We start from the raw sequence: 21,803 nt of genomic DNA, 5'->3' as shown, positions 1-21,803 counted from the left end.
TAGAAAATATACACTGAACTATTTAGTGGTAGAGACTCAATATATCCAGTCAGCTTATTCATATGGCTTAAGGAAAAAGGAAATTATCTATTTTTGGGGAAAAGAGAAATTATCTAGATAATTTTCCTTAAGCCATTTGAATAAGCTGTCTCAACAGTGAGTCTCTTTATCACATGTAGATGTAGTTTAGATAAATAGATAGTGAGGAGATGGTAAAGTAAAGGGAGAAACATGTAAGCAGAATAGGTAAAGCATAGTTGCTTATATGATTCTTCCAGCTTTTTTATACATTTGAATTTATAGTACATAGAAAGTTACCTCCTTCACAAGTGTTCTGAGTAGTCAAAAGAGTTTCGAGTATTCAAAGACAGGGTGAGGGGATTGCACCCCGGTTTCAATGTTTGTGGACTTTCTTCACACTACCAAGCAATTCTTGAGCACCTGCTGGATGTCTTACAACGCAATTCTGACACCACTCAGAGGCGGCATCGGATCCCATAGGTTAAGGGCTCAGCCCCACAAGACTGCAACCTCCCCAACCCAATTCAGATACCAAGCACAAAGTTACCTGTGCTTCAAAGCAACTGGCAATAAAGGAGAGGTTCCCATGACCCCTTTTGGGGTTCAATTAATTTGCTAGAGCAGCTCACAGGACTCAGGAAAACAGTTTACTCACTATATTACCAATTTATTGCAAAAGATATTAAAGGATACAAATCCACAGACAGATAAAGAGTCACATAGTGCAAGTTCCCTAGCCCTGTGGAGTTTGGGGCCCGGTGGCAAGTGGAAACATCTGATTCACCAACCCAGGAGCTCTCAGAACCCTCTCTGTTGGGGGTTTTACGGAGGTTTCAGTACATGGGTATGATGAGTTAAATCACTGGCCATTGGCAATCTATTCAACTCCAGCCCCTCTCCCCTCCTGGCAACTTTTCATTCCCATCCTCTAATCACAGGGTTGGTTCCTCCAGCAACCGACCCATTCCTTACATGATTTCCAAGTCACCTTATTAACATAAACTTGGTTGTGGTGGGAAGGAGCTTGTCATGAATAACAATGCTCCGGTTCACCTTTAGGACTCTGAACTACTTTCCAGAACTGAGGACAGCAGACCAAATATTCTGACCAAAGATGTTCCCATTGCCCACAGAGCTCAGGAAATTCCAAGGGTTTGAGAAGCTGTGAGCCAAGAACAATGGAAGAAGACAAATTCTATATGAAAAATATATTTTTGTTATCTTTTCGACCAAGTACATTTTTCTCATAAGTCACAATATCACAAGGGCATTAGCTTGTATAACAGCTGGAGCAAAACAGCAACAGGAAACAGAGCGAATACCCAGTAAGTCTGATCCTTAAAGCCAGGCAAGGTGGGCTGCGTGGTTGGCCCACATCCCAGAAACTGCCCTGTCTACCAGCATCCTGTACTTTGGTTTTCACGCTGTCCTAAGGTACTGTCCGTGCTGGGCAGAGCTGGAGCTTGAACCCAGGTCCTCAGACTGCAGGACACCAGACTCTGCTGTCCTGTTTCTTCTGCAGGTCTGTACCACTTTCCTGGTCTACTTAGTCACACACCTACCTATTAATGAAATATAAATGTGTGGCATCCCAGAGAAGCTGTTAATTCTGATCAAGTTAATTCACTGTCAGGACCCGCAAAACAGAGGCCACCCAGTGGCCCACCCCACATCACACACCCAAACCTGTATCAGCTTGCACTTACAGGAAGCACCTGTCAAGGGCTCCTACCATCCACCAATCACAGTCCTCCATCTCAGCTGGAGCTTGCTCCCCTTACCCTGGAAAGTGGCACCGGCGAGCCTTCCAAGGAAACTCCCAGCCTCTTAGTCAACCATGGCAGTTCCGTATTGCCTCTTCTAACATCACAAACTCGCTCTTGCCCAAGCATCCTAGGAACAAGATCTCCACCACTGCGAGGTCCTGTACTCCCCAGATCCGTAGATTGGTTTTTCTTAAATAAAGGACATCACACTCGTTACTAAATTCTTTGTTTTGTCATTTGACCAGTTCTGTCAATCCTGTATTGTTTTTTCAGTTGCCAATTTTTGTCTCTTTCAGAATTGTTCTTGGGCTCAGAGCCTGCATCCCGGCTCAGACACAGCCTCCTCTGAGACCCGGGCAGAGCAGTGAGTCTGCTGGGTTGCCAGGCTCGTTTCTCTACCACCTTCCTGTGCTCACCTCACCAGGAATGTTGAGGGGCCAGAGGATACATGTGATTTCTCAGGGACTTTCCCATGTGTTTCAGTCATTAGTCCCTAGTAAAGTGCCCCTTAGAGGGTCACTGCAAATGTCGTATTCCCCAAATAGTTCCATTGCAGACACCTCTCAGACGAGTGAGTACTTTTCTCTGATGTTTCAGTCAATTCAACATCCATTTGTCTTTCCTTATAGGCTAACATTTAAATACTCCTCAGAGAAATTAAACAGTCAGTTAGGCAAGGCCAGGGGTTACCATAACCCACCTTCATGGAACATGACGTTCTGTTGATGGTGGGCAGTCTGAGCCCCAGCGCTGTCTCGGGTGCCTCACTGTCAGTCTGTGTAGATGCTCAGAAGGCCTCCGCCTCAAGAGCCGGACTTTGCTCCTTCATCGACATTTCCCTCATCCTTCCCTCCTTATATCTGCAGCTAAATTTTCTCCACAATGTTTCCACCCTCGGGTTTTTCCTACCCATTCTACTTGCCAAAATGGTGCATAAGTCTCCCATTCCTTCTATTTAATCCATATCTTTTGATCCAGGGAAGTGCTTTTATTATCTAGGCACACATCTCACTCCAAGCCTTAGCAGTACCACAACATTGTATTTGTGCTACCTTTTTCAATGGGAACATATGTTTCTTCCTAGTCCCTGTGCACTGATTTATACAGAGAGTCTTTAAATTATGTGTTCTTTCCAAATGATATTCTTTCTGGCTGAGAATTACCAGTAACTTCCTAGGCCTCATTTCTTCTTCCCATCACTCCTGTTTGACCTTCACAGTAAGAGGCTTTCCATTTTCATTTGAGTCTTTCTTCCTCTCTTAAGCAGCTCCAGTCCTCCAAATCAAGGTGATGAACTGTCTGTGACCCCAAGTCCTTTAACATCAGACCCCTGAGCAGAAGCTCCCTGTCCTGATGCCTCACGCTGAGATCCACTGCAGACACACGCGGGCCCAGGACTTGATGCCGCTGGAAACACAGGTTGGGCTCTGCTGCATGCAGCCATGCAGCCAGGGTTCCTCCCGCAGGTAGGAACGGCTCATCCTCCGCCACAGGGAAAGGCTGCAGAACAGACGGGCTGTCTTGGAGACTGCCGGGTACTCAGAAGTTCTTGTTTGGAATCACATTTTATAGGAATGAGGAAAAAATAGAGGAAAATATCTAAAGCTCTGAAAATGTATGCGGAGACCTTAATAAATACTGGTCATATTATTATTTGCAGCACAATTTATTATCTGGCCATAGTTTTGGGGTACATGAATAGGTATTGATTTAACATCATTGTGACCACTTTTGGGACAGAGCAACCCAAAAAGAAAACTTCAAAATGTGCAAAAGCAATAAATATCAAACTTTCTGATCTAAAATGTATAAATATAAAATATCAGTCACTTCTGGAAACATCTTAAGAAAATCCAGCAACTGACATCCATGGGCAGGTGCCTGGTGTTGATGGTGCTGATCTTCGTAACACATCACCTCAGATCCAGCACGGTGATTTTCATATCTTTTACCAACACATGTTTGCATATCTAGGAAAGAAAAACATTGGCCTTAGAATTAGATCATAATGTTTAACAGAACTCTCTTTAGGGAGGAAATAGCAATTTCCTAATTTAAAAATGTTCCTAATACTAAAAAGATTTCAATCAGAACAAATGCCAAATACAAACACGTTAATTCATTTTCAACAATAAGAAAATATTTACAGAGGTTGCCAAGTAATTTTCTGTTTCAATAAATACTAACTTCAAAATAATGTTTCTCGGATGTTACAGCCAAAGAACTACTGAGAAATCAGTTAGAAAGGAGAGCTGTAGACAAACAATGTTTCTTTTAGGCTAATCAGGAACTGTGATTACAGTTTTCATGCAATCATTTTCGTGGCCACATTAAGCAGAAATCATTCACAAGATATTTGATATCATTTTATTTAATAATTATTTCCTTACTTAGAGTCTAAAGAAAACTGTATTTAAATGGCACACAGACACATCAATGGAAAGGTAGCTTAACTGTCCTACAGAAATTTGGCATTCTCTTATAAACAAAATCAGCCAGAAGAAATTACAAAGAATGATTTTCTGGATGAGAAAAGTCCACACTAAGCAGCTTCATGTTTCATCCCATATTATACTGCTGAAAAAAAAGAGGAGGTAAAAAATAAATATCTGAAAAAAATAACTACCAGTGTCTACTCACACTGAATAGCCTCGGTTCCTTGGTGTGTGGATGAAACCCCTTCTTTTTACAAGCGGAGACCTCCAGCATGCCGGCGTTGGTGAGCCTGAAGATGCCAGTGCTGAGTTCCAAGGAGAAATAGAGGTAAAAATTAAGGATTGTTTGGGTCTACTGGATGCTTTATTTGAATGGCACAAGCAAACAGATTCCTCAACTGGGACGGAGGAAGACACCACCAACTAGGATTGCCATGGTGATTTTTTGAGCCAATCTTATGATGACTGGTCTAGAGGTGAGAAACACTGGGGGGGCCAGAGCTGGCTCCAAACACCTGTAGGACTGTAACGGGCCAGAGGTGGCTGAACTGCTGGGTGAGAGCACAGAGGAAAAGGCGAGCCCCCTGGAGGAAATTACGGGTGGCAGGTATCTCTAATGGTTCTAACGGTGGTAATGGTGGTGGTAGCAACAGCAAGTACTTGTGGAGCGCTGGTCATGGTGCCAGGCATGATGCTGAGCCCTTTACACAGACTACCCTCTACAGTTTAATCCTCACATCAGTCCGTGATGGGCAGGCTCAGGGTTGAAGAGCCCGAGCCTCTTGGTGGGCAGGTGTCCTGCTAAACACACCACTTGAGGGCGGAGATGGGATTCCTATAAAAGTCTACGTGAGTCCTCAGTTTGTAATCATGCTACAATAATCATTGTCTCCCAAACCTAGAAGGGTTTGGGCGGTAATTAAACTAAGGCTGGAAATTTTCCTACAACAGGAAATAATACAGTACAACCAAAATCTCAAATGGCAAACTGGAATTGTAACACCCAGTTTATCCACTTCAAGGTCACATAACTGAAGAAAGAGAACCAGTAATTCTACCATTGAAAGGACCTTGAAAAGCAAGCCGGTGGAGCTACAGGTACACTCGGCAATCACTGATCTTTGTTTCCCAGGGGCATGTTGTGCCTGCCCATTCAAGGGCCACAACCTGCTGCAGGGACACCCTTGAACCCAGTGGCCCCAGACAAAGCCTTACTTTTGCCCCTCCGTAGTTACACTTACTCTTTATGCTTTGGTGAACACACAATGGCAATCGCCTCTGGCAACATGAGCTGATAGGAACAGTGAGTGTGCAGATCCACACTGGATAAGAAAGCAGTTTGGGTTGGATGTGTCTATAAAAAGAAAAGAGGACAATCTCATTGGGGTAGCTGAGTCTTAGCTAAGGCCACAGAGCCTTCTAAAAGAAAACTCTAGTTATCTGCTTTTTCTTTTTTACAATGATTAATCAAATGCAAATTTTTAAAAATGTCTTGCTGACCTGCACCTTCCTTTTTGCATCTTTGGAATAACCACAACTTTGAAGAGGTTCTTGGGCTCATGTACTTTCTGCTTATTGGGAAAGACAGAACTGGACACTAATTTGCCAGAGGCTTTGAATAGATTTTCATTTAATCATTAATTTATCTAGGAGATGGTTATATTATGATCTCAATTTTATATACAAGGATCCTGAGGTATCTTTCAGTGACTTGCCTATGATCACATGACTGGTCAAGAGCACAGCTGTGACTAGAAACCCAGAGATACTTTATACAAAACCATGGACACAAAAGGAAAGCTTTCACTAAATTTACCACATGGTTCTGTGTATCCGTTTGTGGATGGATCATCCTTCCCTAGGAGTGGGAGAATGGAACTCTCCTGGTTGTTGGAGGTGTTAGCAACTCATGTGCAGCCGGTAAATGCACGCATAATGAGAAGGAAGAGATCATAAGTTGGAAGAATTATCTTTCAGGTTTTGGGCTATACACACACTTGTGTTATAAGAGATAAAACTGAGGTTCATACTTGGATATGAAAAATACATGCACCCATAATGACTTTAGAATTCACAGTCAACCCCAATCATCCTTGCAAAAAATCTGTGACCACTTAAGTCACGAAACCAAGGTCCTTGGCACGCACCGTCTGGGTCCTGATCCAGCACTCACTAGCTGTACAGTACTGGGAAGGCTCCTTCAGCAACTCATTCCCTTTTCATCAACTATAAAATATGGGTAATCATTTTCTTCACAGGATTATGGAAATTAAATGAGACAGTCCATGTAAAGTGCTTAGAACAGTGCCTAGCACTCAGATGAGAGTAAGAACCACTCACTGTTAGTATTGCTATTATCTGAACGTTTTGATGGGCATGGGCTTATAGGAATAGCTTCACACCATTACATATAACTATGGCTTGTTCAAGATATGTAAGATTTAAAAACCCCTTTCTATTTTATTGACTAGAATGAAGATAAAAATCCACTGATACCTATTTATAGAAAGATACATGTTCTGCAAGGAAAAAATAACTCTCCATCTGCAAAGACCTAGATCAACTGAGGAACGGAAATTCCACTTTTAAAACCCAAATATTAGTGAAGGCACAAGTGTGAGGGTTTGACTGCCTGTTTTCTGGTTCAGTGAAAACATTCTCTTGGTACAGAGTGCCTTCTACGCCTCGGTGAGAAAGTAAGACACGTTCAAAGGGACTCTAGTGCTCTGGAGACAGCGAGCACACTGGCAAGTAGACAAGCCACTCCACCTGCCACTCTCTTTCCAGACTGAATGCACACCACAGACATTCTGAGCCCTTTGTTGCTGCCAGGAGGAATCACTTGCACTCAGTGAGGACACCTGTCCTGTAGGAGAATGGTGCTTCCTACATCACCACCTCTAGGGAAATAAAAGTGATGGTGGTGGTGGTGGTGGTGATAATGATGATGATGATAACAGTAGCAGCAGATGTCATTCATCACAATTGAACTGATCACTTTCCATGAGTTATCTCATGTAATTCTTAAAACAACAAGATGAGTGAATGCTATTCTTACCCCGTGTCACAAAGGAGGAAACGGAGCAAAGCAGAAGAGCTCACACTGAGCTGAAAAGGGCACGGAATTAGTCAAGCTGAGAAGTCTAAACTCAGTTCCAGATATGTGGGATTCTGAGTTAGCTGTCCTTTCCTGTGACTAATTTATATCTGAACAAAACTAGCTGTGGAATTTGTTGCTATTATTATGCCAATAAAAATCATCACAACAGGTCATTACAACCACTGAAGTTCAGACATATGACATTACATTGTCTACATTGCACCACAACGATTTGGTCTGGTGAAACAGACAAAAAAGCAAAATCCTGGAATTCTAGAATTATGCCGAATCCATTATGTAAGTGACCTAACTTCATTATTGCATACATCATACATCATATACACAGGGCATAAGGGAAAGACTTGTATTTCTAATTTGGGAAATGTTTTGTAAGATTAACATTCCGATGTAAGTAAATTTAATCAACTGTCATTCTTCCTAGTTTATAATTTATTTGCTACAATTTTTGTTGCCTTAAAATACATTCTTGCTACAGAAAATCACATCAAGCTAAATAATGCCTTTAAAATTCAGCAATTTCTAAGCAAACAGTAAGGCACATTACTTGTTAAGTAAAACAAATAAAGAGACATAAGAAATATTTTGCAAACTCTTCATTATAAATAATTTCTTGTATTTGAGAGGCAGTTTATACTTTTCACAAGGCTTTCAAGCCCAGTATCTTGCTTACAGGTGAGGCGAGAAGGTTTGCATCAGCCTCCATTGGTCAGTGAGGGAACCCGGAAATGGGGAGGTTAGGGGTCCTGACTGAGGGCACACGGTAATTTATAGGTAGACCTGAGACGAAAGTCTCCTCTACTCTCCTGATGTTCCTATAATGAATTCTTAGCAGAGTTGAGGTTTAAACTCATGTCTTTCAATTCCTAAGCCCTTTCTTGCTCCTGTGATGGCCTGGCAGATGGTAGATCCTAATATTTTTGGCCCCATCCTTTAGGTTCTACTCCATGGCTGTTTACACAGTTTATGCATCATTGGCCTGTAGGGGAGGTACAGTGGAATACTTCTAGGTTCCTATTTAATATGTACAAACACCTGTTTAAAAGGAACATGTTCCAAAATTTTCCTAAAGTAATCTGCTTTAGACCCATGGCAAAGGGAGAGAGACAGACTAATAACTGTCCACACAAATTAGTTAAAATTCTTACTAGGCATCCAACACACTATGTAAAAATCATGAAAACAAGTCACTGATTTCCAAATGCCTCTCCTTTTTAACTTGGTAAGAAAAAGCATAGGCTAACCCTTCTCAAATTCTGGTTTAACAAATTTAGACACGGCCTAATGCTGAAAAAATGCTTTAATGTGGTGACATTTATTACACTTGAAAAAACGGAAAAATATGGAACTATTTAAATTATCTGAGTTTCCTCAAGGAGGAAAAGAGCACACACCACACACGCACACAGAATGAACTGAGACCCAAGGGTCAAACCTACATGGATCCACCCCAGAGTGAGGAGATCGTGCTGATCCTGAACACGGAACAACTCTTCCACATTCTCCATGTCGCAATAGTCTGGTCCTGCAGACTGCTTTGGCACAATTACGTGGGTAATAGTAAATTCGTTATGTGTCTGAAAAACAATGAGAAAAACGAATAATCTAATGACAGAAGGGGAAAAAAACACCTGGCAGAAAAAATACACATAATCCTGATTTTTTTGCCCTGCTATTTACATCATCATCTTCCCACCCCCACCACAATTCCAAAACAAAGCACTAAACTAGAAAATGGATTATTTACCAAAAACCTGAATCAGCAGTTTCACACTTGAAACCCGTTTGCACAATAGAAAATGTACCATGAAGAGGACTTAACATCCCAGGCTGGTCCATGGCAGTTTAGTCAGTTAATAGTGTTTTGATCTAGTGTTACATCTGTAATGGGAAAATCAGAACAAAATAATAGGCTTCTTTGGAGGGAAAATGCTAGTTCAGTCATTTTGCGGTGCTGCTGGAGGGCATTGCTAAGGTTTTTGGAGGTTCATGTCTTGTTTTTATGTTAGTTATATTCAATTTCACTTCAGGACTTATGACTTTCTTCTACTATTGGGGGAACTTGCTAGGATTTTCCATCATTAAGATGATCTTTTGGATTTGTAATTAGATCAGGAGGAAGTCAAAATAAGTCAGCCCTTCAAGTGAAAGAGCTGGAAGGAAGAGGGCTGCATGCGAAGCAGTGGCAGGGGCCTCAGGGGACAGATGTTTGTGTTGTGTGCAGCTGGCCAACCCAGGGAGGGTCTTAGAAGCCATAGCGGGCTTTCCTACAAACTGGGCACTTTAAAAAAAATTCTTTTAAAGATTTTATTTATTTACTTTTAGAGAGAGGGGAGGAGAGGAAGAAAGAGAGGGAGAGAAACATCAATGTGTGGTTGCCTCTCACACGCCCCCTATTGGGGACCTGGCCCACAATCCAGGCATGTGCCCTGACTGGGAATTGAACAGATGACCCTTTGGTTCACAGGCTGGCACTCAATCCACTAAGACACACCAGCCAGGGCCAAACTGGGCACTCTTCCTTCAGCCTTCATTACAGCCTCTCATTCATGGCTAACTTTATAAATTCTCCAGCATCACTTCTCAGGGAAGCCCTTCTAGACCTTCCCAGACAAGGTTAGTTTCCTAGTTACACGTTCCCTGTGAGCCTGCACTTCCAACTGAGAGCAACTCAGCCCATTTATAATTAACAATCTGTCTGGTTCTTTACAAGCATCATGTGAGCGTCATGTGGCAAAGACTGTGGCTGCTGTGGACTACTGAATGCCAACACCTGGCACAGGTACTCAGTAAATATTTATCTGAGGAAGGAAGGGAGGGAGGGGGGAAGAAATGGAGGAAGGAATTAAACTAAGTACAATGTATGGTCCTGGGGAGGATGCATCCACAGTACGCTGCCCCCTGGAGGGCAAATAAGGTAGCTGTGGAAGAGATGGCAGGCCATTCTCCTGTGCTAGTTATCGGTTCTTCCTCTCTCCTGGAGAAAAAGGGATAATGCAATGTTGGAATATAGTAGGAGAATGTGTGTTGAATAAAACATATGTATGTATGTATGTATTTTTTAACTTACTTATTTTTTAGAGAGAGGGGAAGGGAGGGAGAAAGAAAAGGAGAGAAACAGCAATGTGTGGTTGCCTCTCGCGTGCTCCCTACTGGGGACCTGGCCCATGACCCAGGCAGGTACCCTGACTGGGAATCCAACTGGCAACACTTTGGTTTGCAGATCTGCACTCAAACCACTGAGCTACACCAGCCAGGGCTAAACATATAAAACATAAAACATATTATGTATGTAATTAAACAACAGTTTCCAAGCAAAATGTTTATGACTAAAAATGTTCCTGGACCCAGAAATATAAACTTAGACTCAAAAAGACTAAGAAAGGACACTTCCAAAGAAATTCATCTTTCTTGCAAGTAGAAAATTAAATGTACTTTCTCTTTTTTATTTCCTTATATTCTGACACTGTCTTTCATCACATATTTCTGATAAAACCTTCCATACTTCAATATGACCTATGCCATAAGATTTCAGTTGTTGGATGATTACCTTAAAGAAAGCAACAAAACCCTAGTTGTATTCCACATGTATCTGATAAAGGGTGGCGAAATGATACCCCCCACAGATAAAAGCAGGTAGAGTTAATTATATAAATATATGTGAAGCTAATAATTGCGATGAAAATTCACCTTAGAAAACGAGATGGTTTTGAAAATTCAAAAACCTATAATCCCTGAAATTTTATCATCCATTTTTTAGAAGAATAATTCATGAATAATGACAGTTTTAAGAAATTATTCTATGTAAAATTAATTTCATAATATGTATAACTCTTTGGATGATTTTATTCTACTCTGCTTATGACAAGAATGTCAGTACCTTTGAAAGTTCCCTGTGCCAAGACATGAAACAAAGGCCATACCAGTTTTCCACAGAGCATCCCACAGGTTTCTATTCCTCTCACTGTATTAGATTCTGCCAGCTGCAGGAATTTGTGGCAAAGGTCTCTTGATAAAACTACACATCGCAGTCCTTCAACCACTAAATCTAAGAAACAGAAAAGGGAGAAGAAGCTAAAAAACAAATCCTACATCATCCTTCAAAACTGTTTTTGGCAAGCAACTGAAAATAAGTATCAAAAATGAAATTATCAGATGCTCCACTTTCCCTGCGTTAGTTTAAAACACTTAAAAGTAAACACAGACTCGAAGAAAGGTAAAATTACCCGCTGCATATAAACTATTTCATAAACAAGTGGCAAAGTACAAGCACTTTCACAGCCTCGTGCCCTAGATAAAATATTTACATGTACGCATGAGTGTTCTTTGGGCACAAAGCAAAGACACTGTCAAGTGCGAAGGCTGCAGTGACTACATCCCATAGCCTGTAAGACACAGGATGAATGTTCTTTACTATGTTTCCCATGTCACTTAGATCTTTATGACAGTCGGTGATCGTTAAGTAAGTAGATGATGTTTTCAACAATAATTGGCAGTAACTTATTAAATGGTGGCCTATCATGACTTTTTAAAAAATAAATGGAAACTCGAACTCCATCTGACAATGTCTGCAGGGAAAGAATTCCCCATTTAATCTCGGAAACCTGCCGGCGCAGAGGCACAGACGCAGCAGTACCGAGCAGCACTAATTGTTGGCAGAAACGCATAATCCCACTGGGGGTTAACCCCCAGGTGCAGATCTTCCTGGCCCAGGGAAATGCTAGCCATTTGCATTTAAATTGCCAGGCAAAGTTCTGGACAAACAAGTTTCTCGACAGACATTGTCTCTCATCTCCAGTATGAGTTTAAGGTCCATGTGGTTCTTGGTTAAAATACATACAAGAAAAAAATAATGCATGTAATTCTACTCTTTTAAAATCTTTGTACCATGACCCAGTGCAGTCCTGTTCATCAGAGTCTCTGCTGTACCACGGGCAAATCATGAACTCACGACTCCTGCACTGTCAGGTTACACAGAGTACCTGACGTGCCAAGCAGTACAGAAAGATTAGCTCTGTCTGCATGTAGTATCATGGACAGGGTCCTATTACAATCGGTAATGAAATGAGGACTCCACCCCCCCTCCCCAGCCAAGATGTTCCAGAAATAGAGCTCCGCTGGAAGAGATTCAGTGTCCTGCAGGGGCACATTTCATCACTTACTCTGAACGGCACTTAGAGTAGCAGCTGGCTTTAAGGCCCTGTTGACCGGAGGAGAGTGGCTAGTACAATTGGTTACATCACTTTTATTAGGTTGATCAGCACATACACTCGGCATGGAATTGTTCTGGTGTGTGGGGAAGCAGGACAAAGCACTCCCATCGATCTCCGACGGCACTGGGGTCTCCTGGCTTCGCATCTGACCTCGGGCTAATTCTTGCTTTTTCAGTTGATCTTCAAAAAACAGAAACTGTTCCGTTTCTAGCTGCTGCTGGCGCATCTGAGCGATCCGCTTCCTTTCTGCCTCTATCAGTCGCTGATGTTCCCAGTTCTTGAGAAATTCGGCTTTTCGTTTTGCCAGACCTGGGCAGGCCTAGGAGAATGGAAAATAACCAGGTGGGAAAACTGCACCGTGGGAAACTGTACCATGGGAAACCACCTGCCTGGGAAACTGCCTGCCAACCCCGCCCAGGACCCTACCCGAGCAGATACTCGGCTAACACTGGGGTCTGGGGTCGGCCTGTCCCGCATAACAGGACGCAGCTTTAACCCGAGGCTGACAAGATGCATCAAGAACAAGGGTGAGCAGAAACGGCACACAGCAACCAGCTCTAGCCAATCAGACTCTGACACCCCAACCAGCTACACTTTGCAGGTTTTTGAGCTTAAAAACCCTGCCTTATGAACAACCTAGCAAGTCTTAACCCCCCTTGGTGGGCTCCCCAACCTCCTTAGGTTGGCCCCACTTTCCCTTTTATTCCCCGCTAAAAAACCCTGCTCCTTGGCTCACTGTGTCCATCTGGTTTCTTGAGCAACTCCTACCTAACACATTTGTTCTGAGAAAATGTGGTTGCCAGACGAAAAGGTTAGTTTCCAAGGCAAGAACATCAAACTGGGATTAGACATTCAATCTTCCGGCAGACAGAGACACAGCGAGAAACTCTGATCTGCCCACAGGGACATTCATGTGACAGCGAGGAAAATATATAACATCAAGGCAAAAGCCCCGTAACCTGATTTGGAAGCAATTCTAAATCCACTCATATTTTACCAGAGATGGGCCAAGACAATCAAGTTCACTCAACTCCCCTGTGTTCTAAAGATTAGAAAATCAAGGTCAGGATGGTCTGCTCAGCTTAACCAACCAAACCACGTGGAACAAAATACCTCAGGAGTGGTTCTACCACCCTAGACTGCACTGTCCAATATGGTAGCCACTAGCTATAGTGGCTATTTAAATTTAAATGTGTTAAAATTACATTTCATTTAATTAAACACAATGTAATTTTAATTCTGGTCCTGAATCCTGCTTAGCCACATTTTAACTACCGTGTGGCTAATGGCTCCCATATCAGAGAGTGCCACACGGAACATTCCCTTTATCACAAGAAGTTCTATTGGACAGTGCTGCCCTAGGCGGTCCTTGCATGTGGCTCTAGAACTCACACTGCTGGAACTGTGTGGAGAAGGGGGGTCACTAAGGAACAGTTCTCAAAATGTGTTCCAGTCATCTCTAATATAACCAACCAGTACTTTTGTTAAAATTCAAGATTCCCAAGCTCCCCAGTCTTATATCCAGGCATTATTAGGTAAGAAAACACAAATTTTTAATAACCTTCCCAAATGATTGCATGAAAACTAGACTTTGGGAGTTACTGTAAAGTAGTGGGGCGGGAGAGGGAAGCAGGCAAGCTTACAGCCACACATGTATACGCACACAATCATCCTGGGTTTCATTGGAGGGCACATTCTGCATTTCTAACAGGCTCCCAGGTAATGCTGGTGCTGCCTGAAGCTAGGGCTTACCCGTGTGTCTGCTCATCTCTCCTAGGCTTAAAGGCTGCTACACCATCTCCCCAGGGATTTCCACGTTATACACATGGGATGCCACTACCGTGGACTGTGACGTGATTGGTGTTGCCAAAGGTACACCATGCAACAGCTGCTGAGGCTGCTTCTCCCCAGGAAATCCTGAGGGGACAGCCAGAGGCACTGCTGGATGTGGAAGGCAGACTTCACTGGGCTTTTCTCTCCTTTGCTGTTGCTTTGCCTGAGCCTCCGGAGTCATTTTTCTCTTTTGTAGCTCATGTCAAATCATCAATATCCACACTTGTGGGAATCTTCTGATTTCAACACTCTCTGTCAGTTTGTCAAAACACTTCACTCAAACCTGACCTCTGGCTATGCCCAAAGAAGTAGCGTTCTGTGACTATGTTCAGAGTTCACTGAAGGGAGAGTCAGTGAAAGTGACAACTTCCGGAGGACATAAACACATAAACAACAATAGCAAAAAGCAAAACAGCCTCACAACAAAGGTGAAAACATTACGAATTCATGTCTCCAACCTGAGTATTTACACACTGACTGACCAGCTTCTTCTTTCAATGCCTTTCAGTCTCTTAGACATCATCACTCTCATTCTTCATTTAATAAGAATCCAGAAGCCATCACCTCCTGGTGATATGATCATATTTCACTCATTGAATTATAATTCTACCTTGATGAAACATTGGGTGTCATATTTAAGAATCTAATTCACATTTCCAAGGCCTACAAATTAGATACATCAGGGACCATATTCTGTTCTCCCTCGCGCCTACTACCTCCATTCATCAGCAAAGAGTAGTTCCCTGGCTCAAGGTCACATCGGCAAGAGTTGGCCAAAAGCTCTACTGAAATCACTGTGGGAGATCTATTTTCTAATGCACCACTTTATCAGATGTCGTAGGGAAATTAAAAAACCACATCTTTTGTGCGAGTGCTTAACCCAGACATCAACATGAATTTTTTATTGGTGTTACATCACTGCATGTTTAATTTTTAATTTAAATGCATATGACATTTTAAAAACTCACATGAAAATGAAATTCAAAAATACATTTGCACAGAAAAGTCAGTAAATAAATGCACCAATTGAACTTACTTTGCCTTGCATATATTCTTGGTATTCTATGTTATATTTCTTTAAAAGGTCCTTTTTCAATTCATCTGTCCTTGGAAATGCAATCTCCTTCAGTTTCTTTTAAAAATATACATACATATTGATTAGTGAGATTCTCATTATAGTCTTTCATATCATCAGCTGAGAAAGAAAAATAGCTGGAATGTGTATTAGAAATCAAGACACAGGTAACCAAAGATGATGGTGGAAAAAGAAATCTCTCTTTTCTAGGACTCCAAAATAGAAAGTCTCAGGAAGGAAAGGAAGAAATCATCCCCTTTGTAATGCTAATCTGCATTGTGTCTATAAGTACCCCATTTTTAGGCAGTGGGTTTATAACTGCACATTCCACAGTATGCAAATGATATGTCATCATAGTTAGAAGCAACACCGAAAAACATGGTAGATAAGGACTCCTAGGTTTGAGAGACTATAAAATGCACTCAGGAACTTTTCATAATAATACAGATTCCCAAGCGTAGTCCCAGGTTTACTGAATCAGCATCTTTATTGGAAGGGAAGGGGTGAGGGAATCTGGATCTCAAACAACTTCCCAGTGATTCTCAATGGATGAGAAATCTAGTATAGTCCAAGCACAATCTCCCAACTCCATCTTTTAAGAGATGAGGAAACAAAGGCCTAGAGAAATGAAAAGGCTTGTCCAGTATCATACCCCTAGCTAGTGGCCCCATTATGACTAGAATACAAATCTCCTGACTCTAGCCAGGCTCTTCCAATAAAACTTCTGTTCTCTTAATCTTTTGTCATCCCTCCATCCATCCATCCATTCACTGAACAAGCATAAATAAAGAAAATGTTCATGCCTTTGGAGAAGTCTTCCTACACGTAAAAACAAGAATAACCCTACATTAGAGTAAACGAGTCACATCAGCAGCCTGGGACCTTTGTTTCCCACACAGAATTCTCTGAGGGTAAATGAACAAGAGAAGTGAGGGGAAAAGCTACACAAAAGCATGGAAATTAATGACCCTTCAGCTAAGTGTGTATAGAATTTTTTTAAAAATGTAGATGATCATTTGACAAAATTCAAGTTCTGCATAAAGGCAGCCTCAGGCCCTACGTAACTGGGACGAGAGCCCTCATTCCCTTATATGATAAAATAACTCTTGGGAGTTAGTTAAAATGTCATGCTGTGATTGGCTTTGTGTACATCATTTATCATCCTTTATGTAAGATCAACCCAAACTACTTAAGACCAACACGTGAAAAACATTTTTTAAATATTATTTTAAAGGATACATTCTCAGCTAAACATACTTTATACTATATATGCTACAAATATTATTGATGAGGAATAAATATATTTCAACAATCTTCCTTTTCCTTGAGAATATTTCAGGCTACCCCCTAAACACTTTATTATCTATTGGGCTAGTAACTTAATAATCAACAGTGATTTTCAAACAGTTTTGGGGTTCAGGACTGTGTGGAATAATGAAAACCAGCCAAAGCGATGGTCTCAAACAAGTATAGAGAAATAGGAAACCATTCTCTCAATCTCTGGGAGAAATGGTGAAGTAATTCCTTCTTCCTTCTGTAAAGTGAGCGAGCACATTCTGGATCTCTGTCTTTTCTTCCCCTTCCCTTGCCCCAGGTCCCATCAGACATCCCGCACTGGCTCAGTAATGGCGATTAGAGGTCTAAGAAGAAATCGAAACATCATGGCTAATGGAATAAATTTTTGTACTTAAACACTCAAGAGGATGAGATGGAGGGAAAGAAAGGAGGTACGAGCTGATAATGGATCCCGCAGGGGAGCATCGACCCCACAATACCTTCATAATGTCCTGCTTTTCGGGTACCGCACATTGCTGGTAATCTCGATGGCTGGGAAGCTTTTCTACAAACAAGCTAGAGAAGAAGAAAGTACATCCTTAGCATGGTATGACAGAAAAAGCTCAATGATGCTTTCTACTATGAGAACGAGCCTCCTTTTCACAAAGGACATGTTAAATAAATTATTATTTCACCTATATTCATTTCATCTGCCTTTCTGTCCAATGCTGGCATTGAGCATGATTTTGGCATCACAGGGGAGTTAAACTCAATAAACTAGGTTAAGAGGGTCAGGATGCTCCCTTGAGGCTGCTTTGGTCTTTCTCAGGCCTTGGGTACTTAATCCCACCACAGCACCATCTTACTCATGTGTGTAGCTGGCAACACAGAGGACCATGTATAAATGTAAGAGTTTGGAAGGACCAATGTAATTCCTTCTCACAACTGATAAAGACTCAAAGGACCAATGACGAATTAATACACCATGGTATATATATATATCTTAACTGAAAATTTGTAACTAAGAGAAATGACAGGGGAAATCTCTAGTGGATGAGGTGCTAGTGAAGACTATATTTTCATCACGTTTTTAAGGAACAAAGGACAGCAGAAGTAAAGGGAAATCCTTAGAGCAAACCAGGCAAAGAGAAAAGCAATGCTTCTACAAGATGTTGTTTCCATTGGATTTTCTTGCTGATGTATCCCCAACCTGTAGGATACTGTCCAGCTCAATAACTGCTCAATAAATATTTGTTAAATGAATGAACAATAGAGCCCTTCACTAATAGATTGTGATGGGGTATAAATACTGTTTTTGATCAAATAATATGTGCTGCCTTATAATTACAAATGTGCTGTTGTTTACAGAGCACACGTGCATTCATTATTTTACCTGTAGGGTATACTGGAATGGTATCACAGCTCTCATTTCTCAAATGAGAAAATTCAGGCTGAAAGAGGTTGCATAACTTGTTAGTTGCCTAAGTCTTTTTAAATAGAATAAAATCACAAACATTTTGAATTGAAGAATCCTCAGAGATATTTGTTCACAAGTCATTTGCAGGATAAGTAATTGAGGACCATGGAAGTGAATTACAAATTATCACACAGTCAATGACAGAAGAGAATTCAAATATTTCGATTAGTCAGTCATCACTTACGATTCCATAGGAGTGTGTGCAAAACTCAAGCAGAAAGTGAAAAAGAAATATTATCAACTGGTAACCTATACTAGTTAGGAAGTTGAAATTTTTGGAAAAGGTGTTATCAATGACAATTGATAAACTCCAATTTAACATTTATTGTTTAACTTCCTAGAAACAATCGATTTTCCCGAGCAGGCTGAATATTGCCAACCACTGACTTCTCAAATGCTCAGGTTAAGTCCCCAAATGAACTAGTGAAATTAATCAACAAGTGACTTTCAATAAAATAAAATAAGGGCTTCAGCTTAGATTAAATAATTATTGGTAACAGATCTTTCCAAATAGTAAGATGGCAAATTGATAAGGAAAATCCAAACCCCATTTCTGTTAAGTCTTAAACTAGGATCTGTTACTAACAATAGCTATCGAATGGGAAGTATGATGTTTTCACATGGCTGTTTTGAGGTAGCCACTTTCCTTCAACCTTTTGGAAGCTCCTTTTTCCTCAGCATTATGACATTGCTAAATAAATTGCTAAAAAAAATTCAATGTGAAACTGACAGCTACAGTCTATTCCTGAATCAGATCCGCCCTACGATTGCCAATTCATCCCCCCGTTGAACAAAATTTCACTGCACCAAACAAAATTTTTAAAATGTGAACGGCATGTTCCAGGTGCTGCAGATGGAGCTGTAATATGGCTCCTGCTCTCATAAGGCTTACACACTGAATGAATTTAAAACCTACATCTTGAATATTTGGAGGCTGTAAAATTGGTCTGAACACAAAAACATTCCCGGCATACAAACTGTCCCACCAAGATATCATGTCCATATTTTTTCAATTTTCTCATTTCAAAGACTTACGTTATAAACTTATTATAAAGAACATAGGCATTTTCCAAGTTTCCTTCCTCCAGGTACACAGATGCCATCCTCTCCATTTCCACTCCGGATCTGAAGTAGCGGCGTGGAGTGATATCCTCATTGATGGAGATATTGCATCCGAGCTTGCTCAGGGCCCGCACTCGCTCCTCTGGGCTCAGGGAAACATCCGTGTGGTCAGGCATGGCAGCTAACTTTCTCTGCAAAGCAAAATTTGAACCTTAGATTATAGGAAGAAATGAATCTGACTGAAATTATGGATGCATTTTCTGTACTAAATGCCTGACAGCAATATTTAAGGAAAGCTTTTCCTAAGAGTTAATAAGATGATAAAAGCAAAGTCTTTTTGCTTCAACACATGATCTAAACACAAAAAGACACACACCTACAGAAAAAACATACATTGTTACTGTGAGGAGATCTCTTTCAGGGTTTGGGGTACAACTATATGGCTGTTCCTGGTATAAAAATGTTTAGGTCATATTGAGTAAAGTAGCATGGACTCTTTTTCCTCATGGATGTTTTCCATCCTGGGTCTTGTCAAGCAGACCAGGAGAAGGATTCTTGCCAGGGTAGGACTCACGTCATTCTCTACCCTGAAGGATCTCCCAGAGATAGCTTGGATTCAAAGTTATCATAAGGGTTCAGAACTCTCTTCCAGAATATTCCTAATTTAATAAGAAGCTTTCAGCCCTGGCCAGGTAGCTCAGTTGGTTTGGATACACCAAGGTTTTGGGTTCAATCCAGGTCAGGGCACATACAAGAATCAAACAATGAATGCATAAATAAGTAGAACAACAAATTGATGTTTCTCTCTCTCTCTCTCTTATCAATCAACAGTTTTTGTTTTTTTAAAGAAGCTTTCAGGGTCTCCCTGCATCCTCACCAAGTGAACAAAACTCCACAAATAAGTCCTGGAGAAGCCCTTCCAAACATATATATAGATACTTCCCATTTTTTATCATTACGTAAACCCTTAGACCTCCACATAATAGTAATTATACTAATTCATCCCTGCCTGCAAAAGTAATGATGATAATTACTAAGAAAAAGTCAGTTATATTAATAGATCTGTATTTTATTAATAAAAACAGCATCTGTACACATTTGGGAAAGCACAAGACATATACATTCAAGGTAATTATTCAATTTAAAAAATCAGTGCTGCAGAAAGGCAAAAAGGTCCAAGTGTGTGTGTGTGTGTGTGTTGTTGTTGTTGTTGTTGTTTTCTGTTAAAGGTCATACAGCAAATACTTCAGGCTTTGCGGGCCACGTGGTCTCCATCTCAGCTATTCTGCTTTGCTGGTGTGAAAGCAGCCACAATATTTAATGAAATGATCATGGCTGTGATCCAGATTTTTATTTACAAGAATGAGCAGATGAATTTGGCCCTCAGACCATAGTGTGCCGACACGGCTTTAGACAAGTGCTTCTCCAAGTGTGCTCTCTGGACCAGCCGCCTCAGCATCAGCTGAGCTTCTCAAAAAGGCGAATTCCTAACAGGCCTCACCTCAGTGCCACAGACTCTGGAGATTGGCTTCCCAGAGGCACTACAGTCTTTTGATGCTGGAAGAATGGAGTTAGCCCAGAACAAATACAGCTTCCCAAGTTCCCCTCAGGCTCTCAGGGCAGGTAGCAAGTCTGAATACCGTGTGGGTGGAGCATTTGATTAAGGTCAGTAGAAAATTAAACAAGGAATCAAGGTAGACATAATTTTAGTCTGGCCATAAATTACTGAACCAGTCTTCAGGGGCAGGGCGTGGTGAATTAGATACCTGCAGTGTTTCCAATGCCATCTGGTCTACTTTGGTTGTAATTTTACAGCAGATGGAACCCTAGAGACTTGGAATGACTCTTTAGGTTTAATATATAACCAGAGAGCCATAACCGTGTTTCTGAAGGCCCCATGAGGTTAAAAGCAGGCCATGCCTCCTGTACCTTCCATCACTTTTTTGACCTGGCCTGTGGTGACATGGGTGATTTGCCTCCTCTCTGTTTCTTTCTCCCCGAGGAAGCTCTCAGAGCCTGGGCTTCCTACCCCGAAGGTCTCTAGCTGTCCCTCCTGTGACTGGGTGGGGAAGCCAGTTCAATTTAGACCACAAGGGATAAGAAGACTTATCAATCACTCTCCTCTGTTCTTGGGGTCCAAGTAACAAGAAATAAAGGGTACACTTGATTATGATCCTTTCCTGGCATCTTAAAATCTGTTTTCACTTGGTCCAGAATTCTGGAATCAGAGAGGTGTGACAGGCGGCAACACCAACCCTCAGACCTTTTCTAAGTGACTTCCTCTTAAATTAACACACACTTCCCTTTATCCAAACCCTGTGACACTGCTCCTCTAATTCTCTGAAAGACATTCTAATTCTAGAGATGTGGTCAGAGGGCTTCTCCGCATCAGAGGCAGGAATCAGAGCTTGCGAACTCTGAGGCTCAGGCCTGACTACACACCATCTTTTCCAACTGGGAAGTCTCAGACCCCACAGCCACACCTCCACGCTCCCCCAGTCACACCCACCCGCAGAGCTCAGCAGCAC

At 41.5% G+C, this 21,803-nt stretch overlaps 1 protein-coding gene across 4 annotated transcripts in view; it reads right to left on the bottom strand.

Annotated features, from left to right (window-relative positions):
* Positions 1 to 2,767: 2,767 nt before the first annotated feature.
* The window catches only part of STAMBPL1 (STAM binding protein like 1), a 46,338-nt gene continuing 27,302 nt past the window's right edge, over positions 2,768 to 21,803 (bottom strand). For all 4 annotated transcript variants that reach the window (XM_028512096.2, XM_036026963.1, XM_036026964.1 and 1 more), the window contains exons 3-11: positions 19,249 to 19,466; positions 17,237 to 17,312; positions 15,423 to 15,518; positions 12,503 to 12,872; positions 11,264 to 11,388; positions 8,780 to 8,917; positions 5,464 to 5,576; positions 4,428 to 4,527; positions 2,768 to 3,757 (exon numbers count right to left, since the gene is read on the bottom strand). In XM_028512096.2, the coding sequence (XP_028367897.1) occupies positions 3,701 to 3,757; positions 4,428 to 4,527; positions 5,464 to 5,576; positions 8,780 to 8,917; positions 11,264 to 11,388; positions 12,503 to 12,872; positions 15,423 to 15,518; positions 17,237 to 17,312; positions 19,249 to 19,466 (1,293 nt within the window). In that variant the 3' untranslated portion in view covers positions 2,768 to 3,700. The remainder of the gene's footprint in view (positions 3,758 to 4,427; positions 4,528 to 5,463; positions 5,577 to 8,779; positions 8,918 to 11,263; positions 11,389 to 12,502; positions 12,873 to 15,422; positions 15,519 to 17,236; positions 17,313 to 19,248; positions 19,467 to 21,803) is intronic.

This window comes from Phyllostomus discolor, chromosome 5 (assembly GCF_004126475.2).
Source record: "Phyllostomus discolor isolate MPI-MPIP mPhyDis1 chromosome 5, mPhyDis1.pri.v3, whole genome shotgun sequence".
Taxonomy (NCBI): domain Eukaryota; kingdom Metazoa; phylum Chordata; class Mammalia; order Chiroptera; family Phyllostomidae; genus Phyllostomus; species Phyllostomus discolor.
Note: the sequence above shows the minus strand (reverse complement) of the source record. Positions and strands in the feature narration are given on the sequence as shown.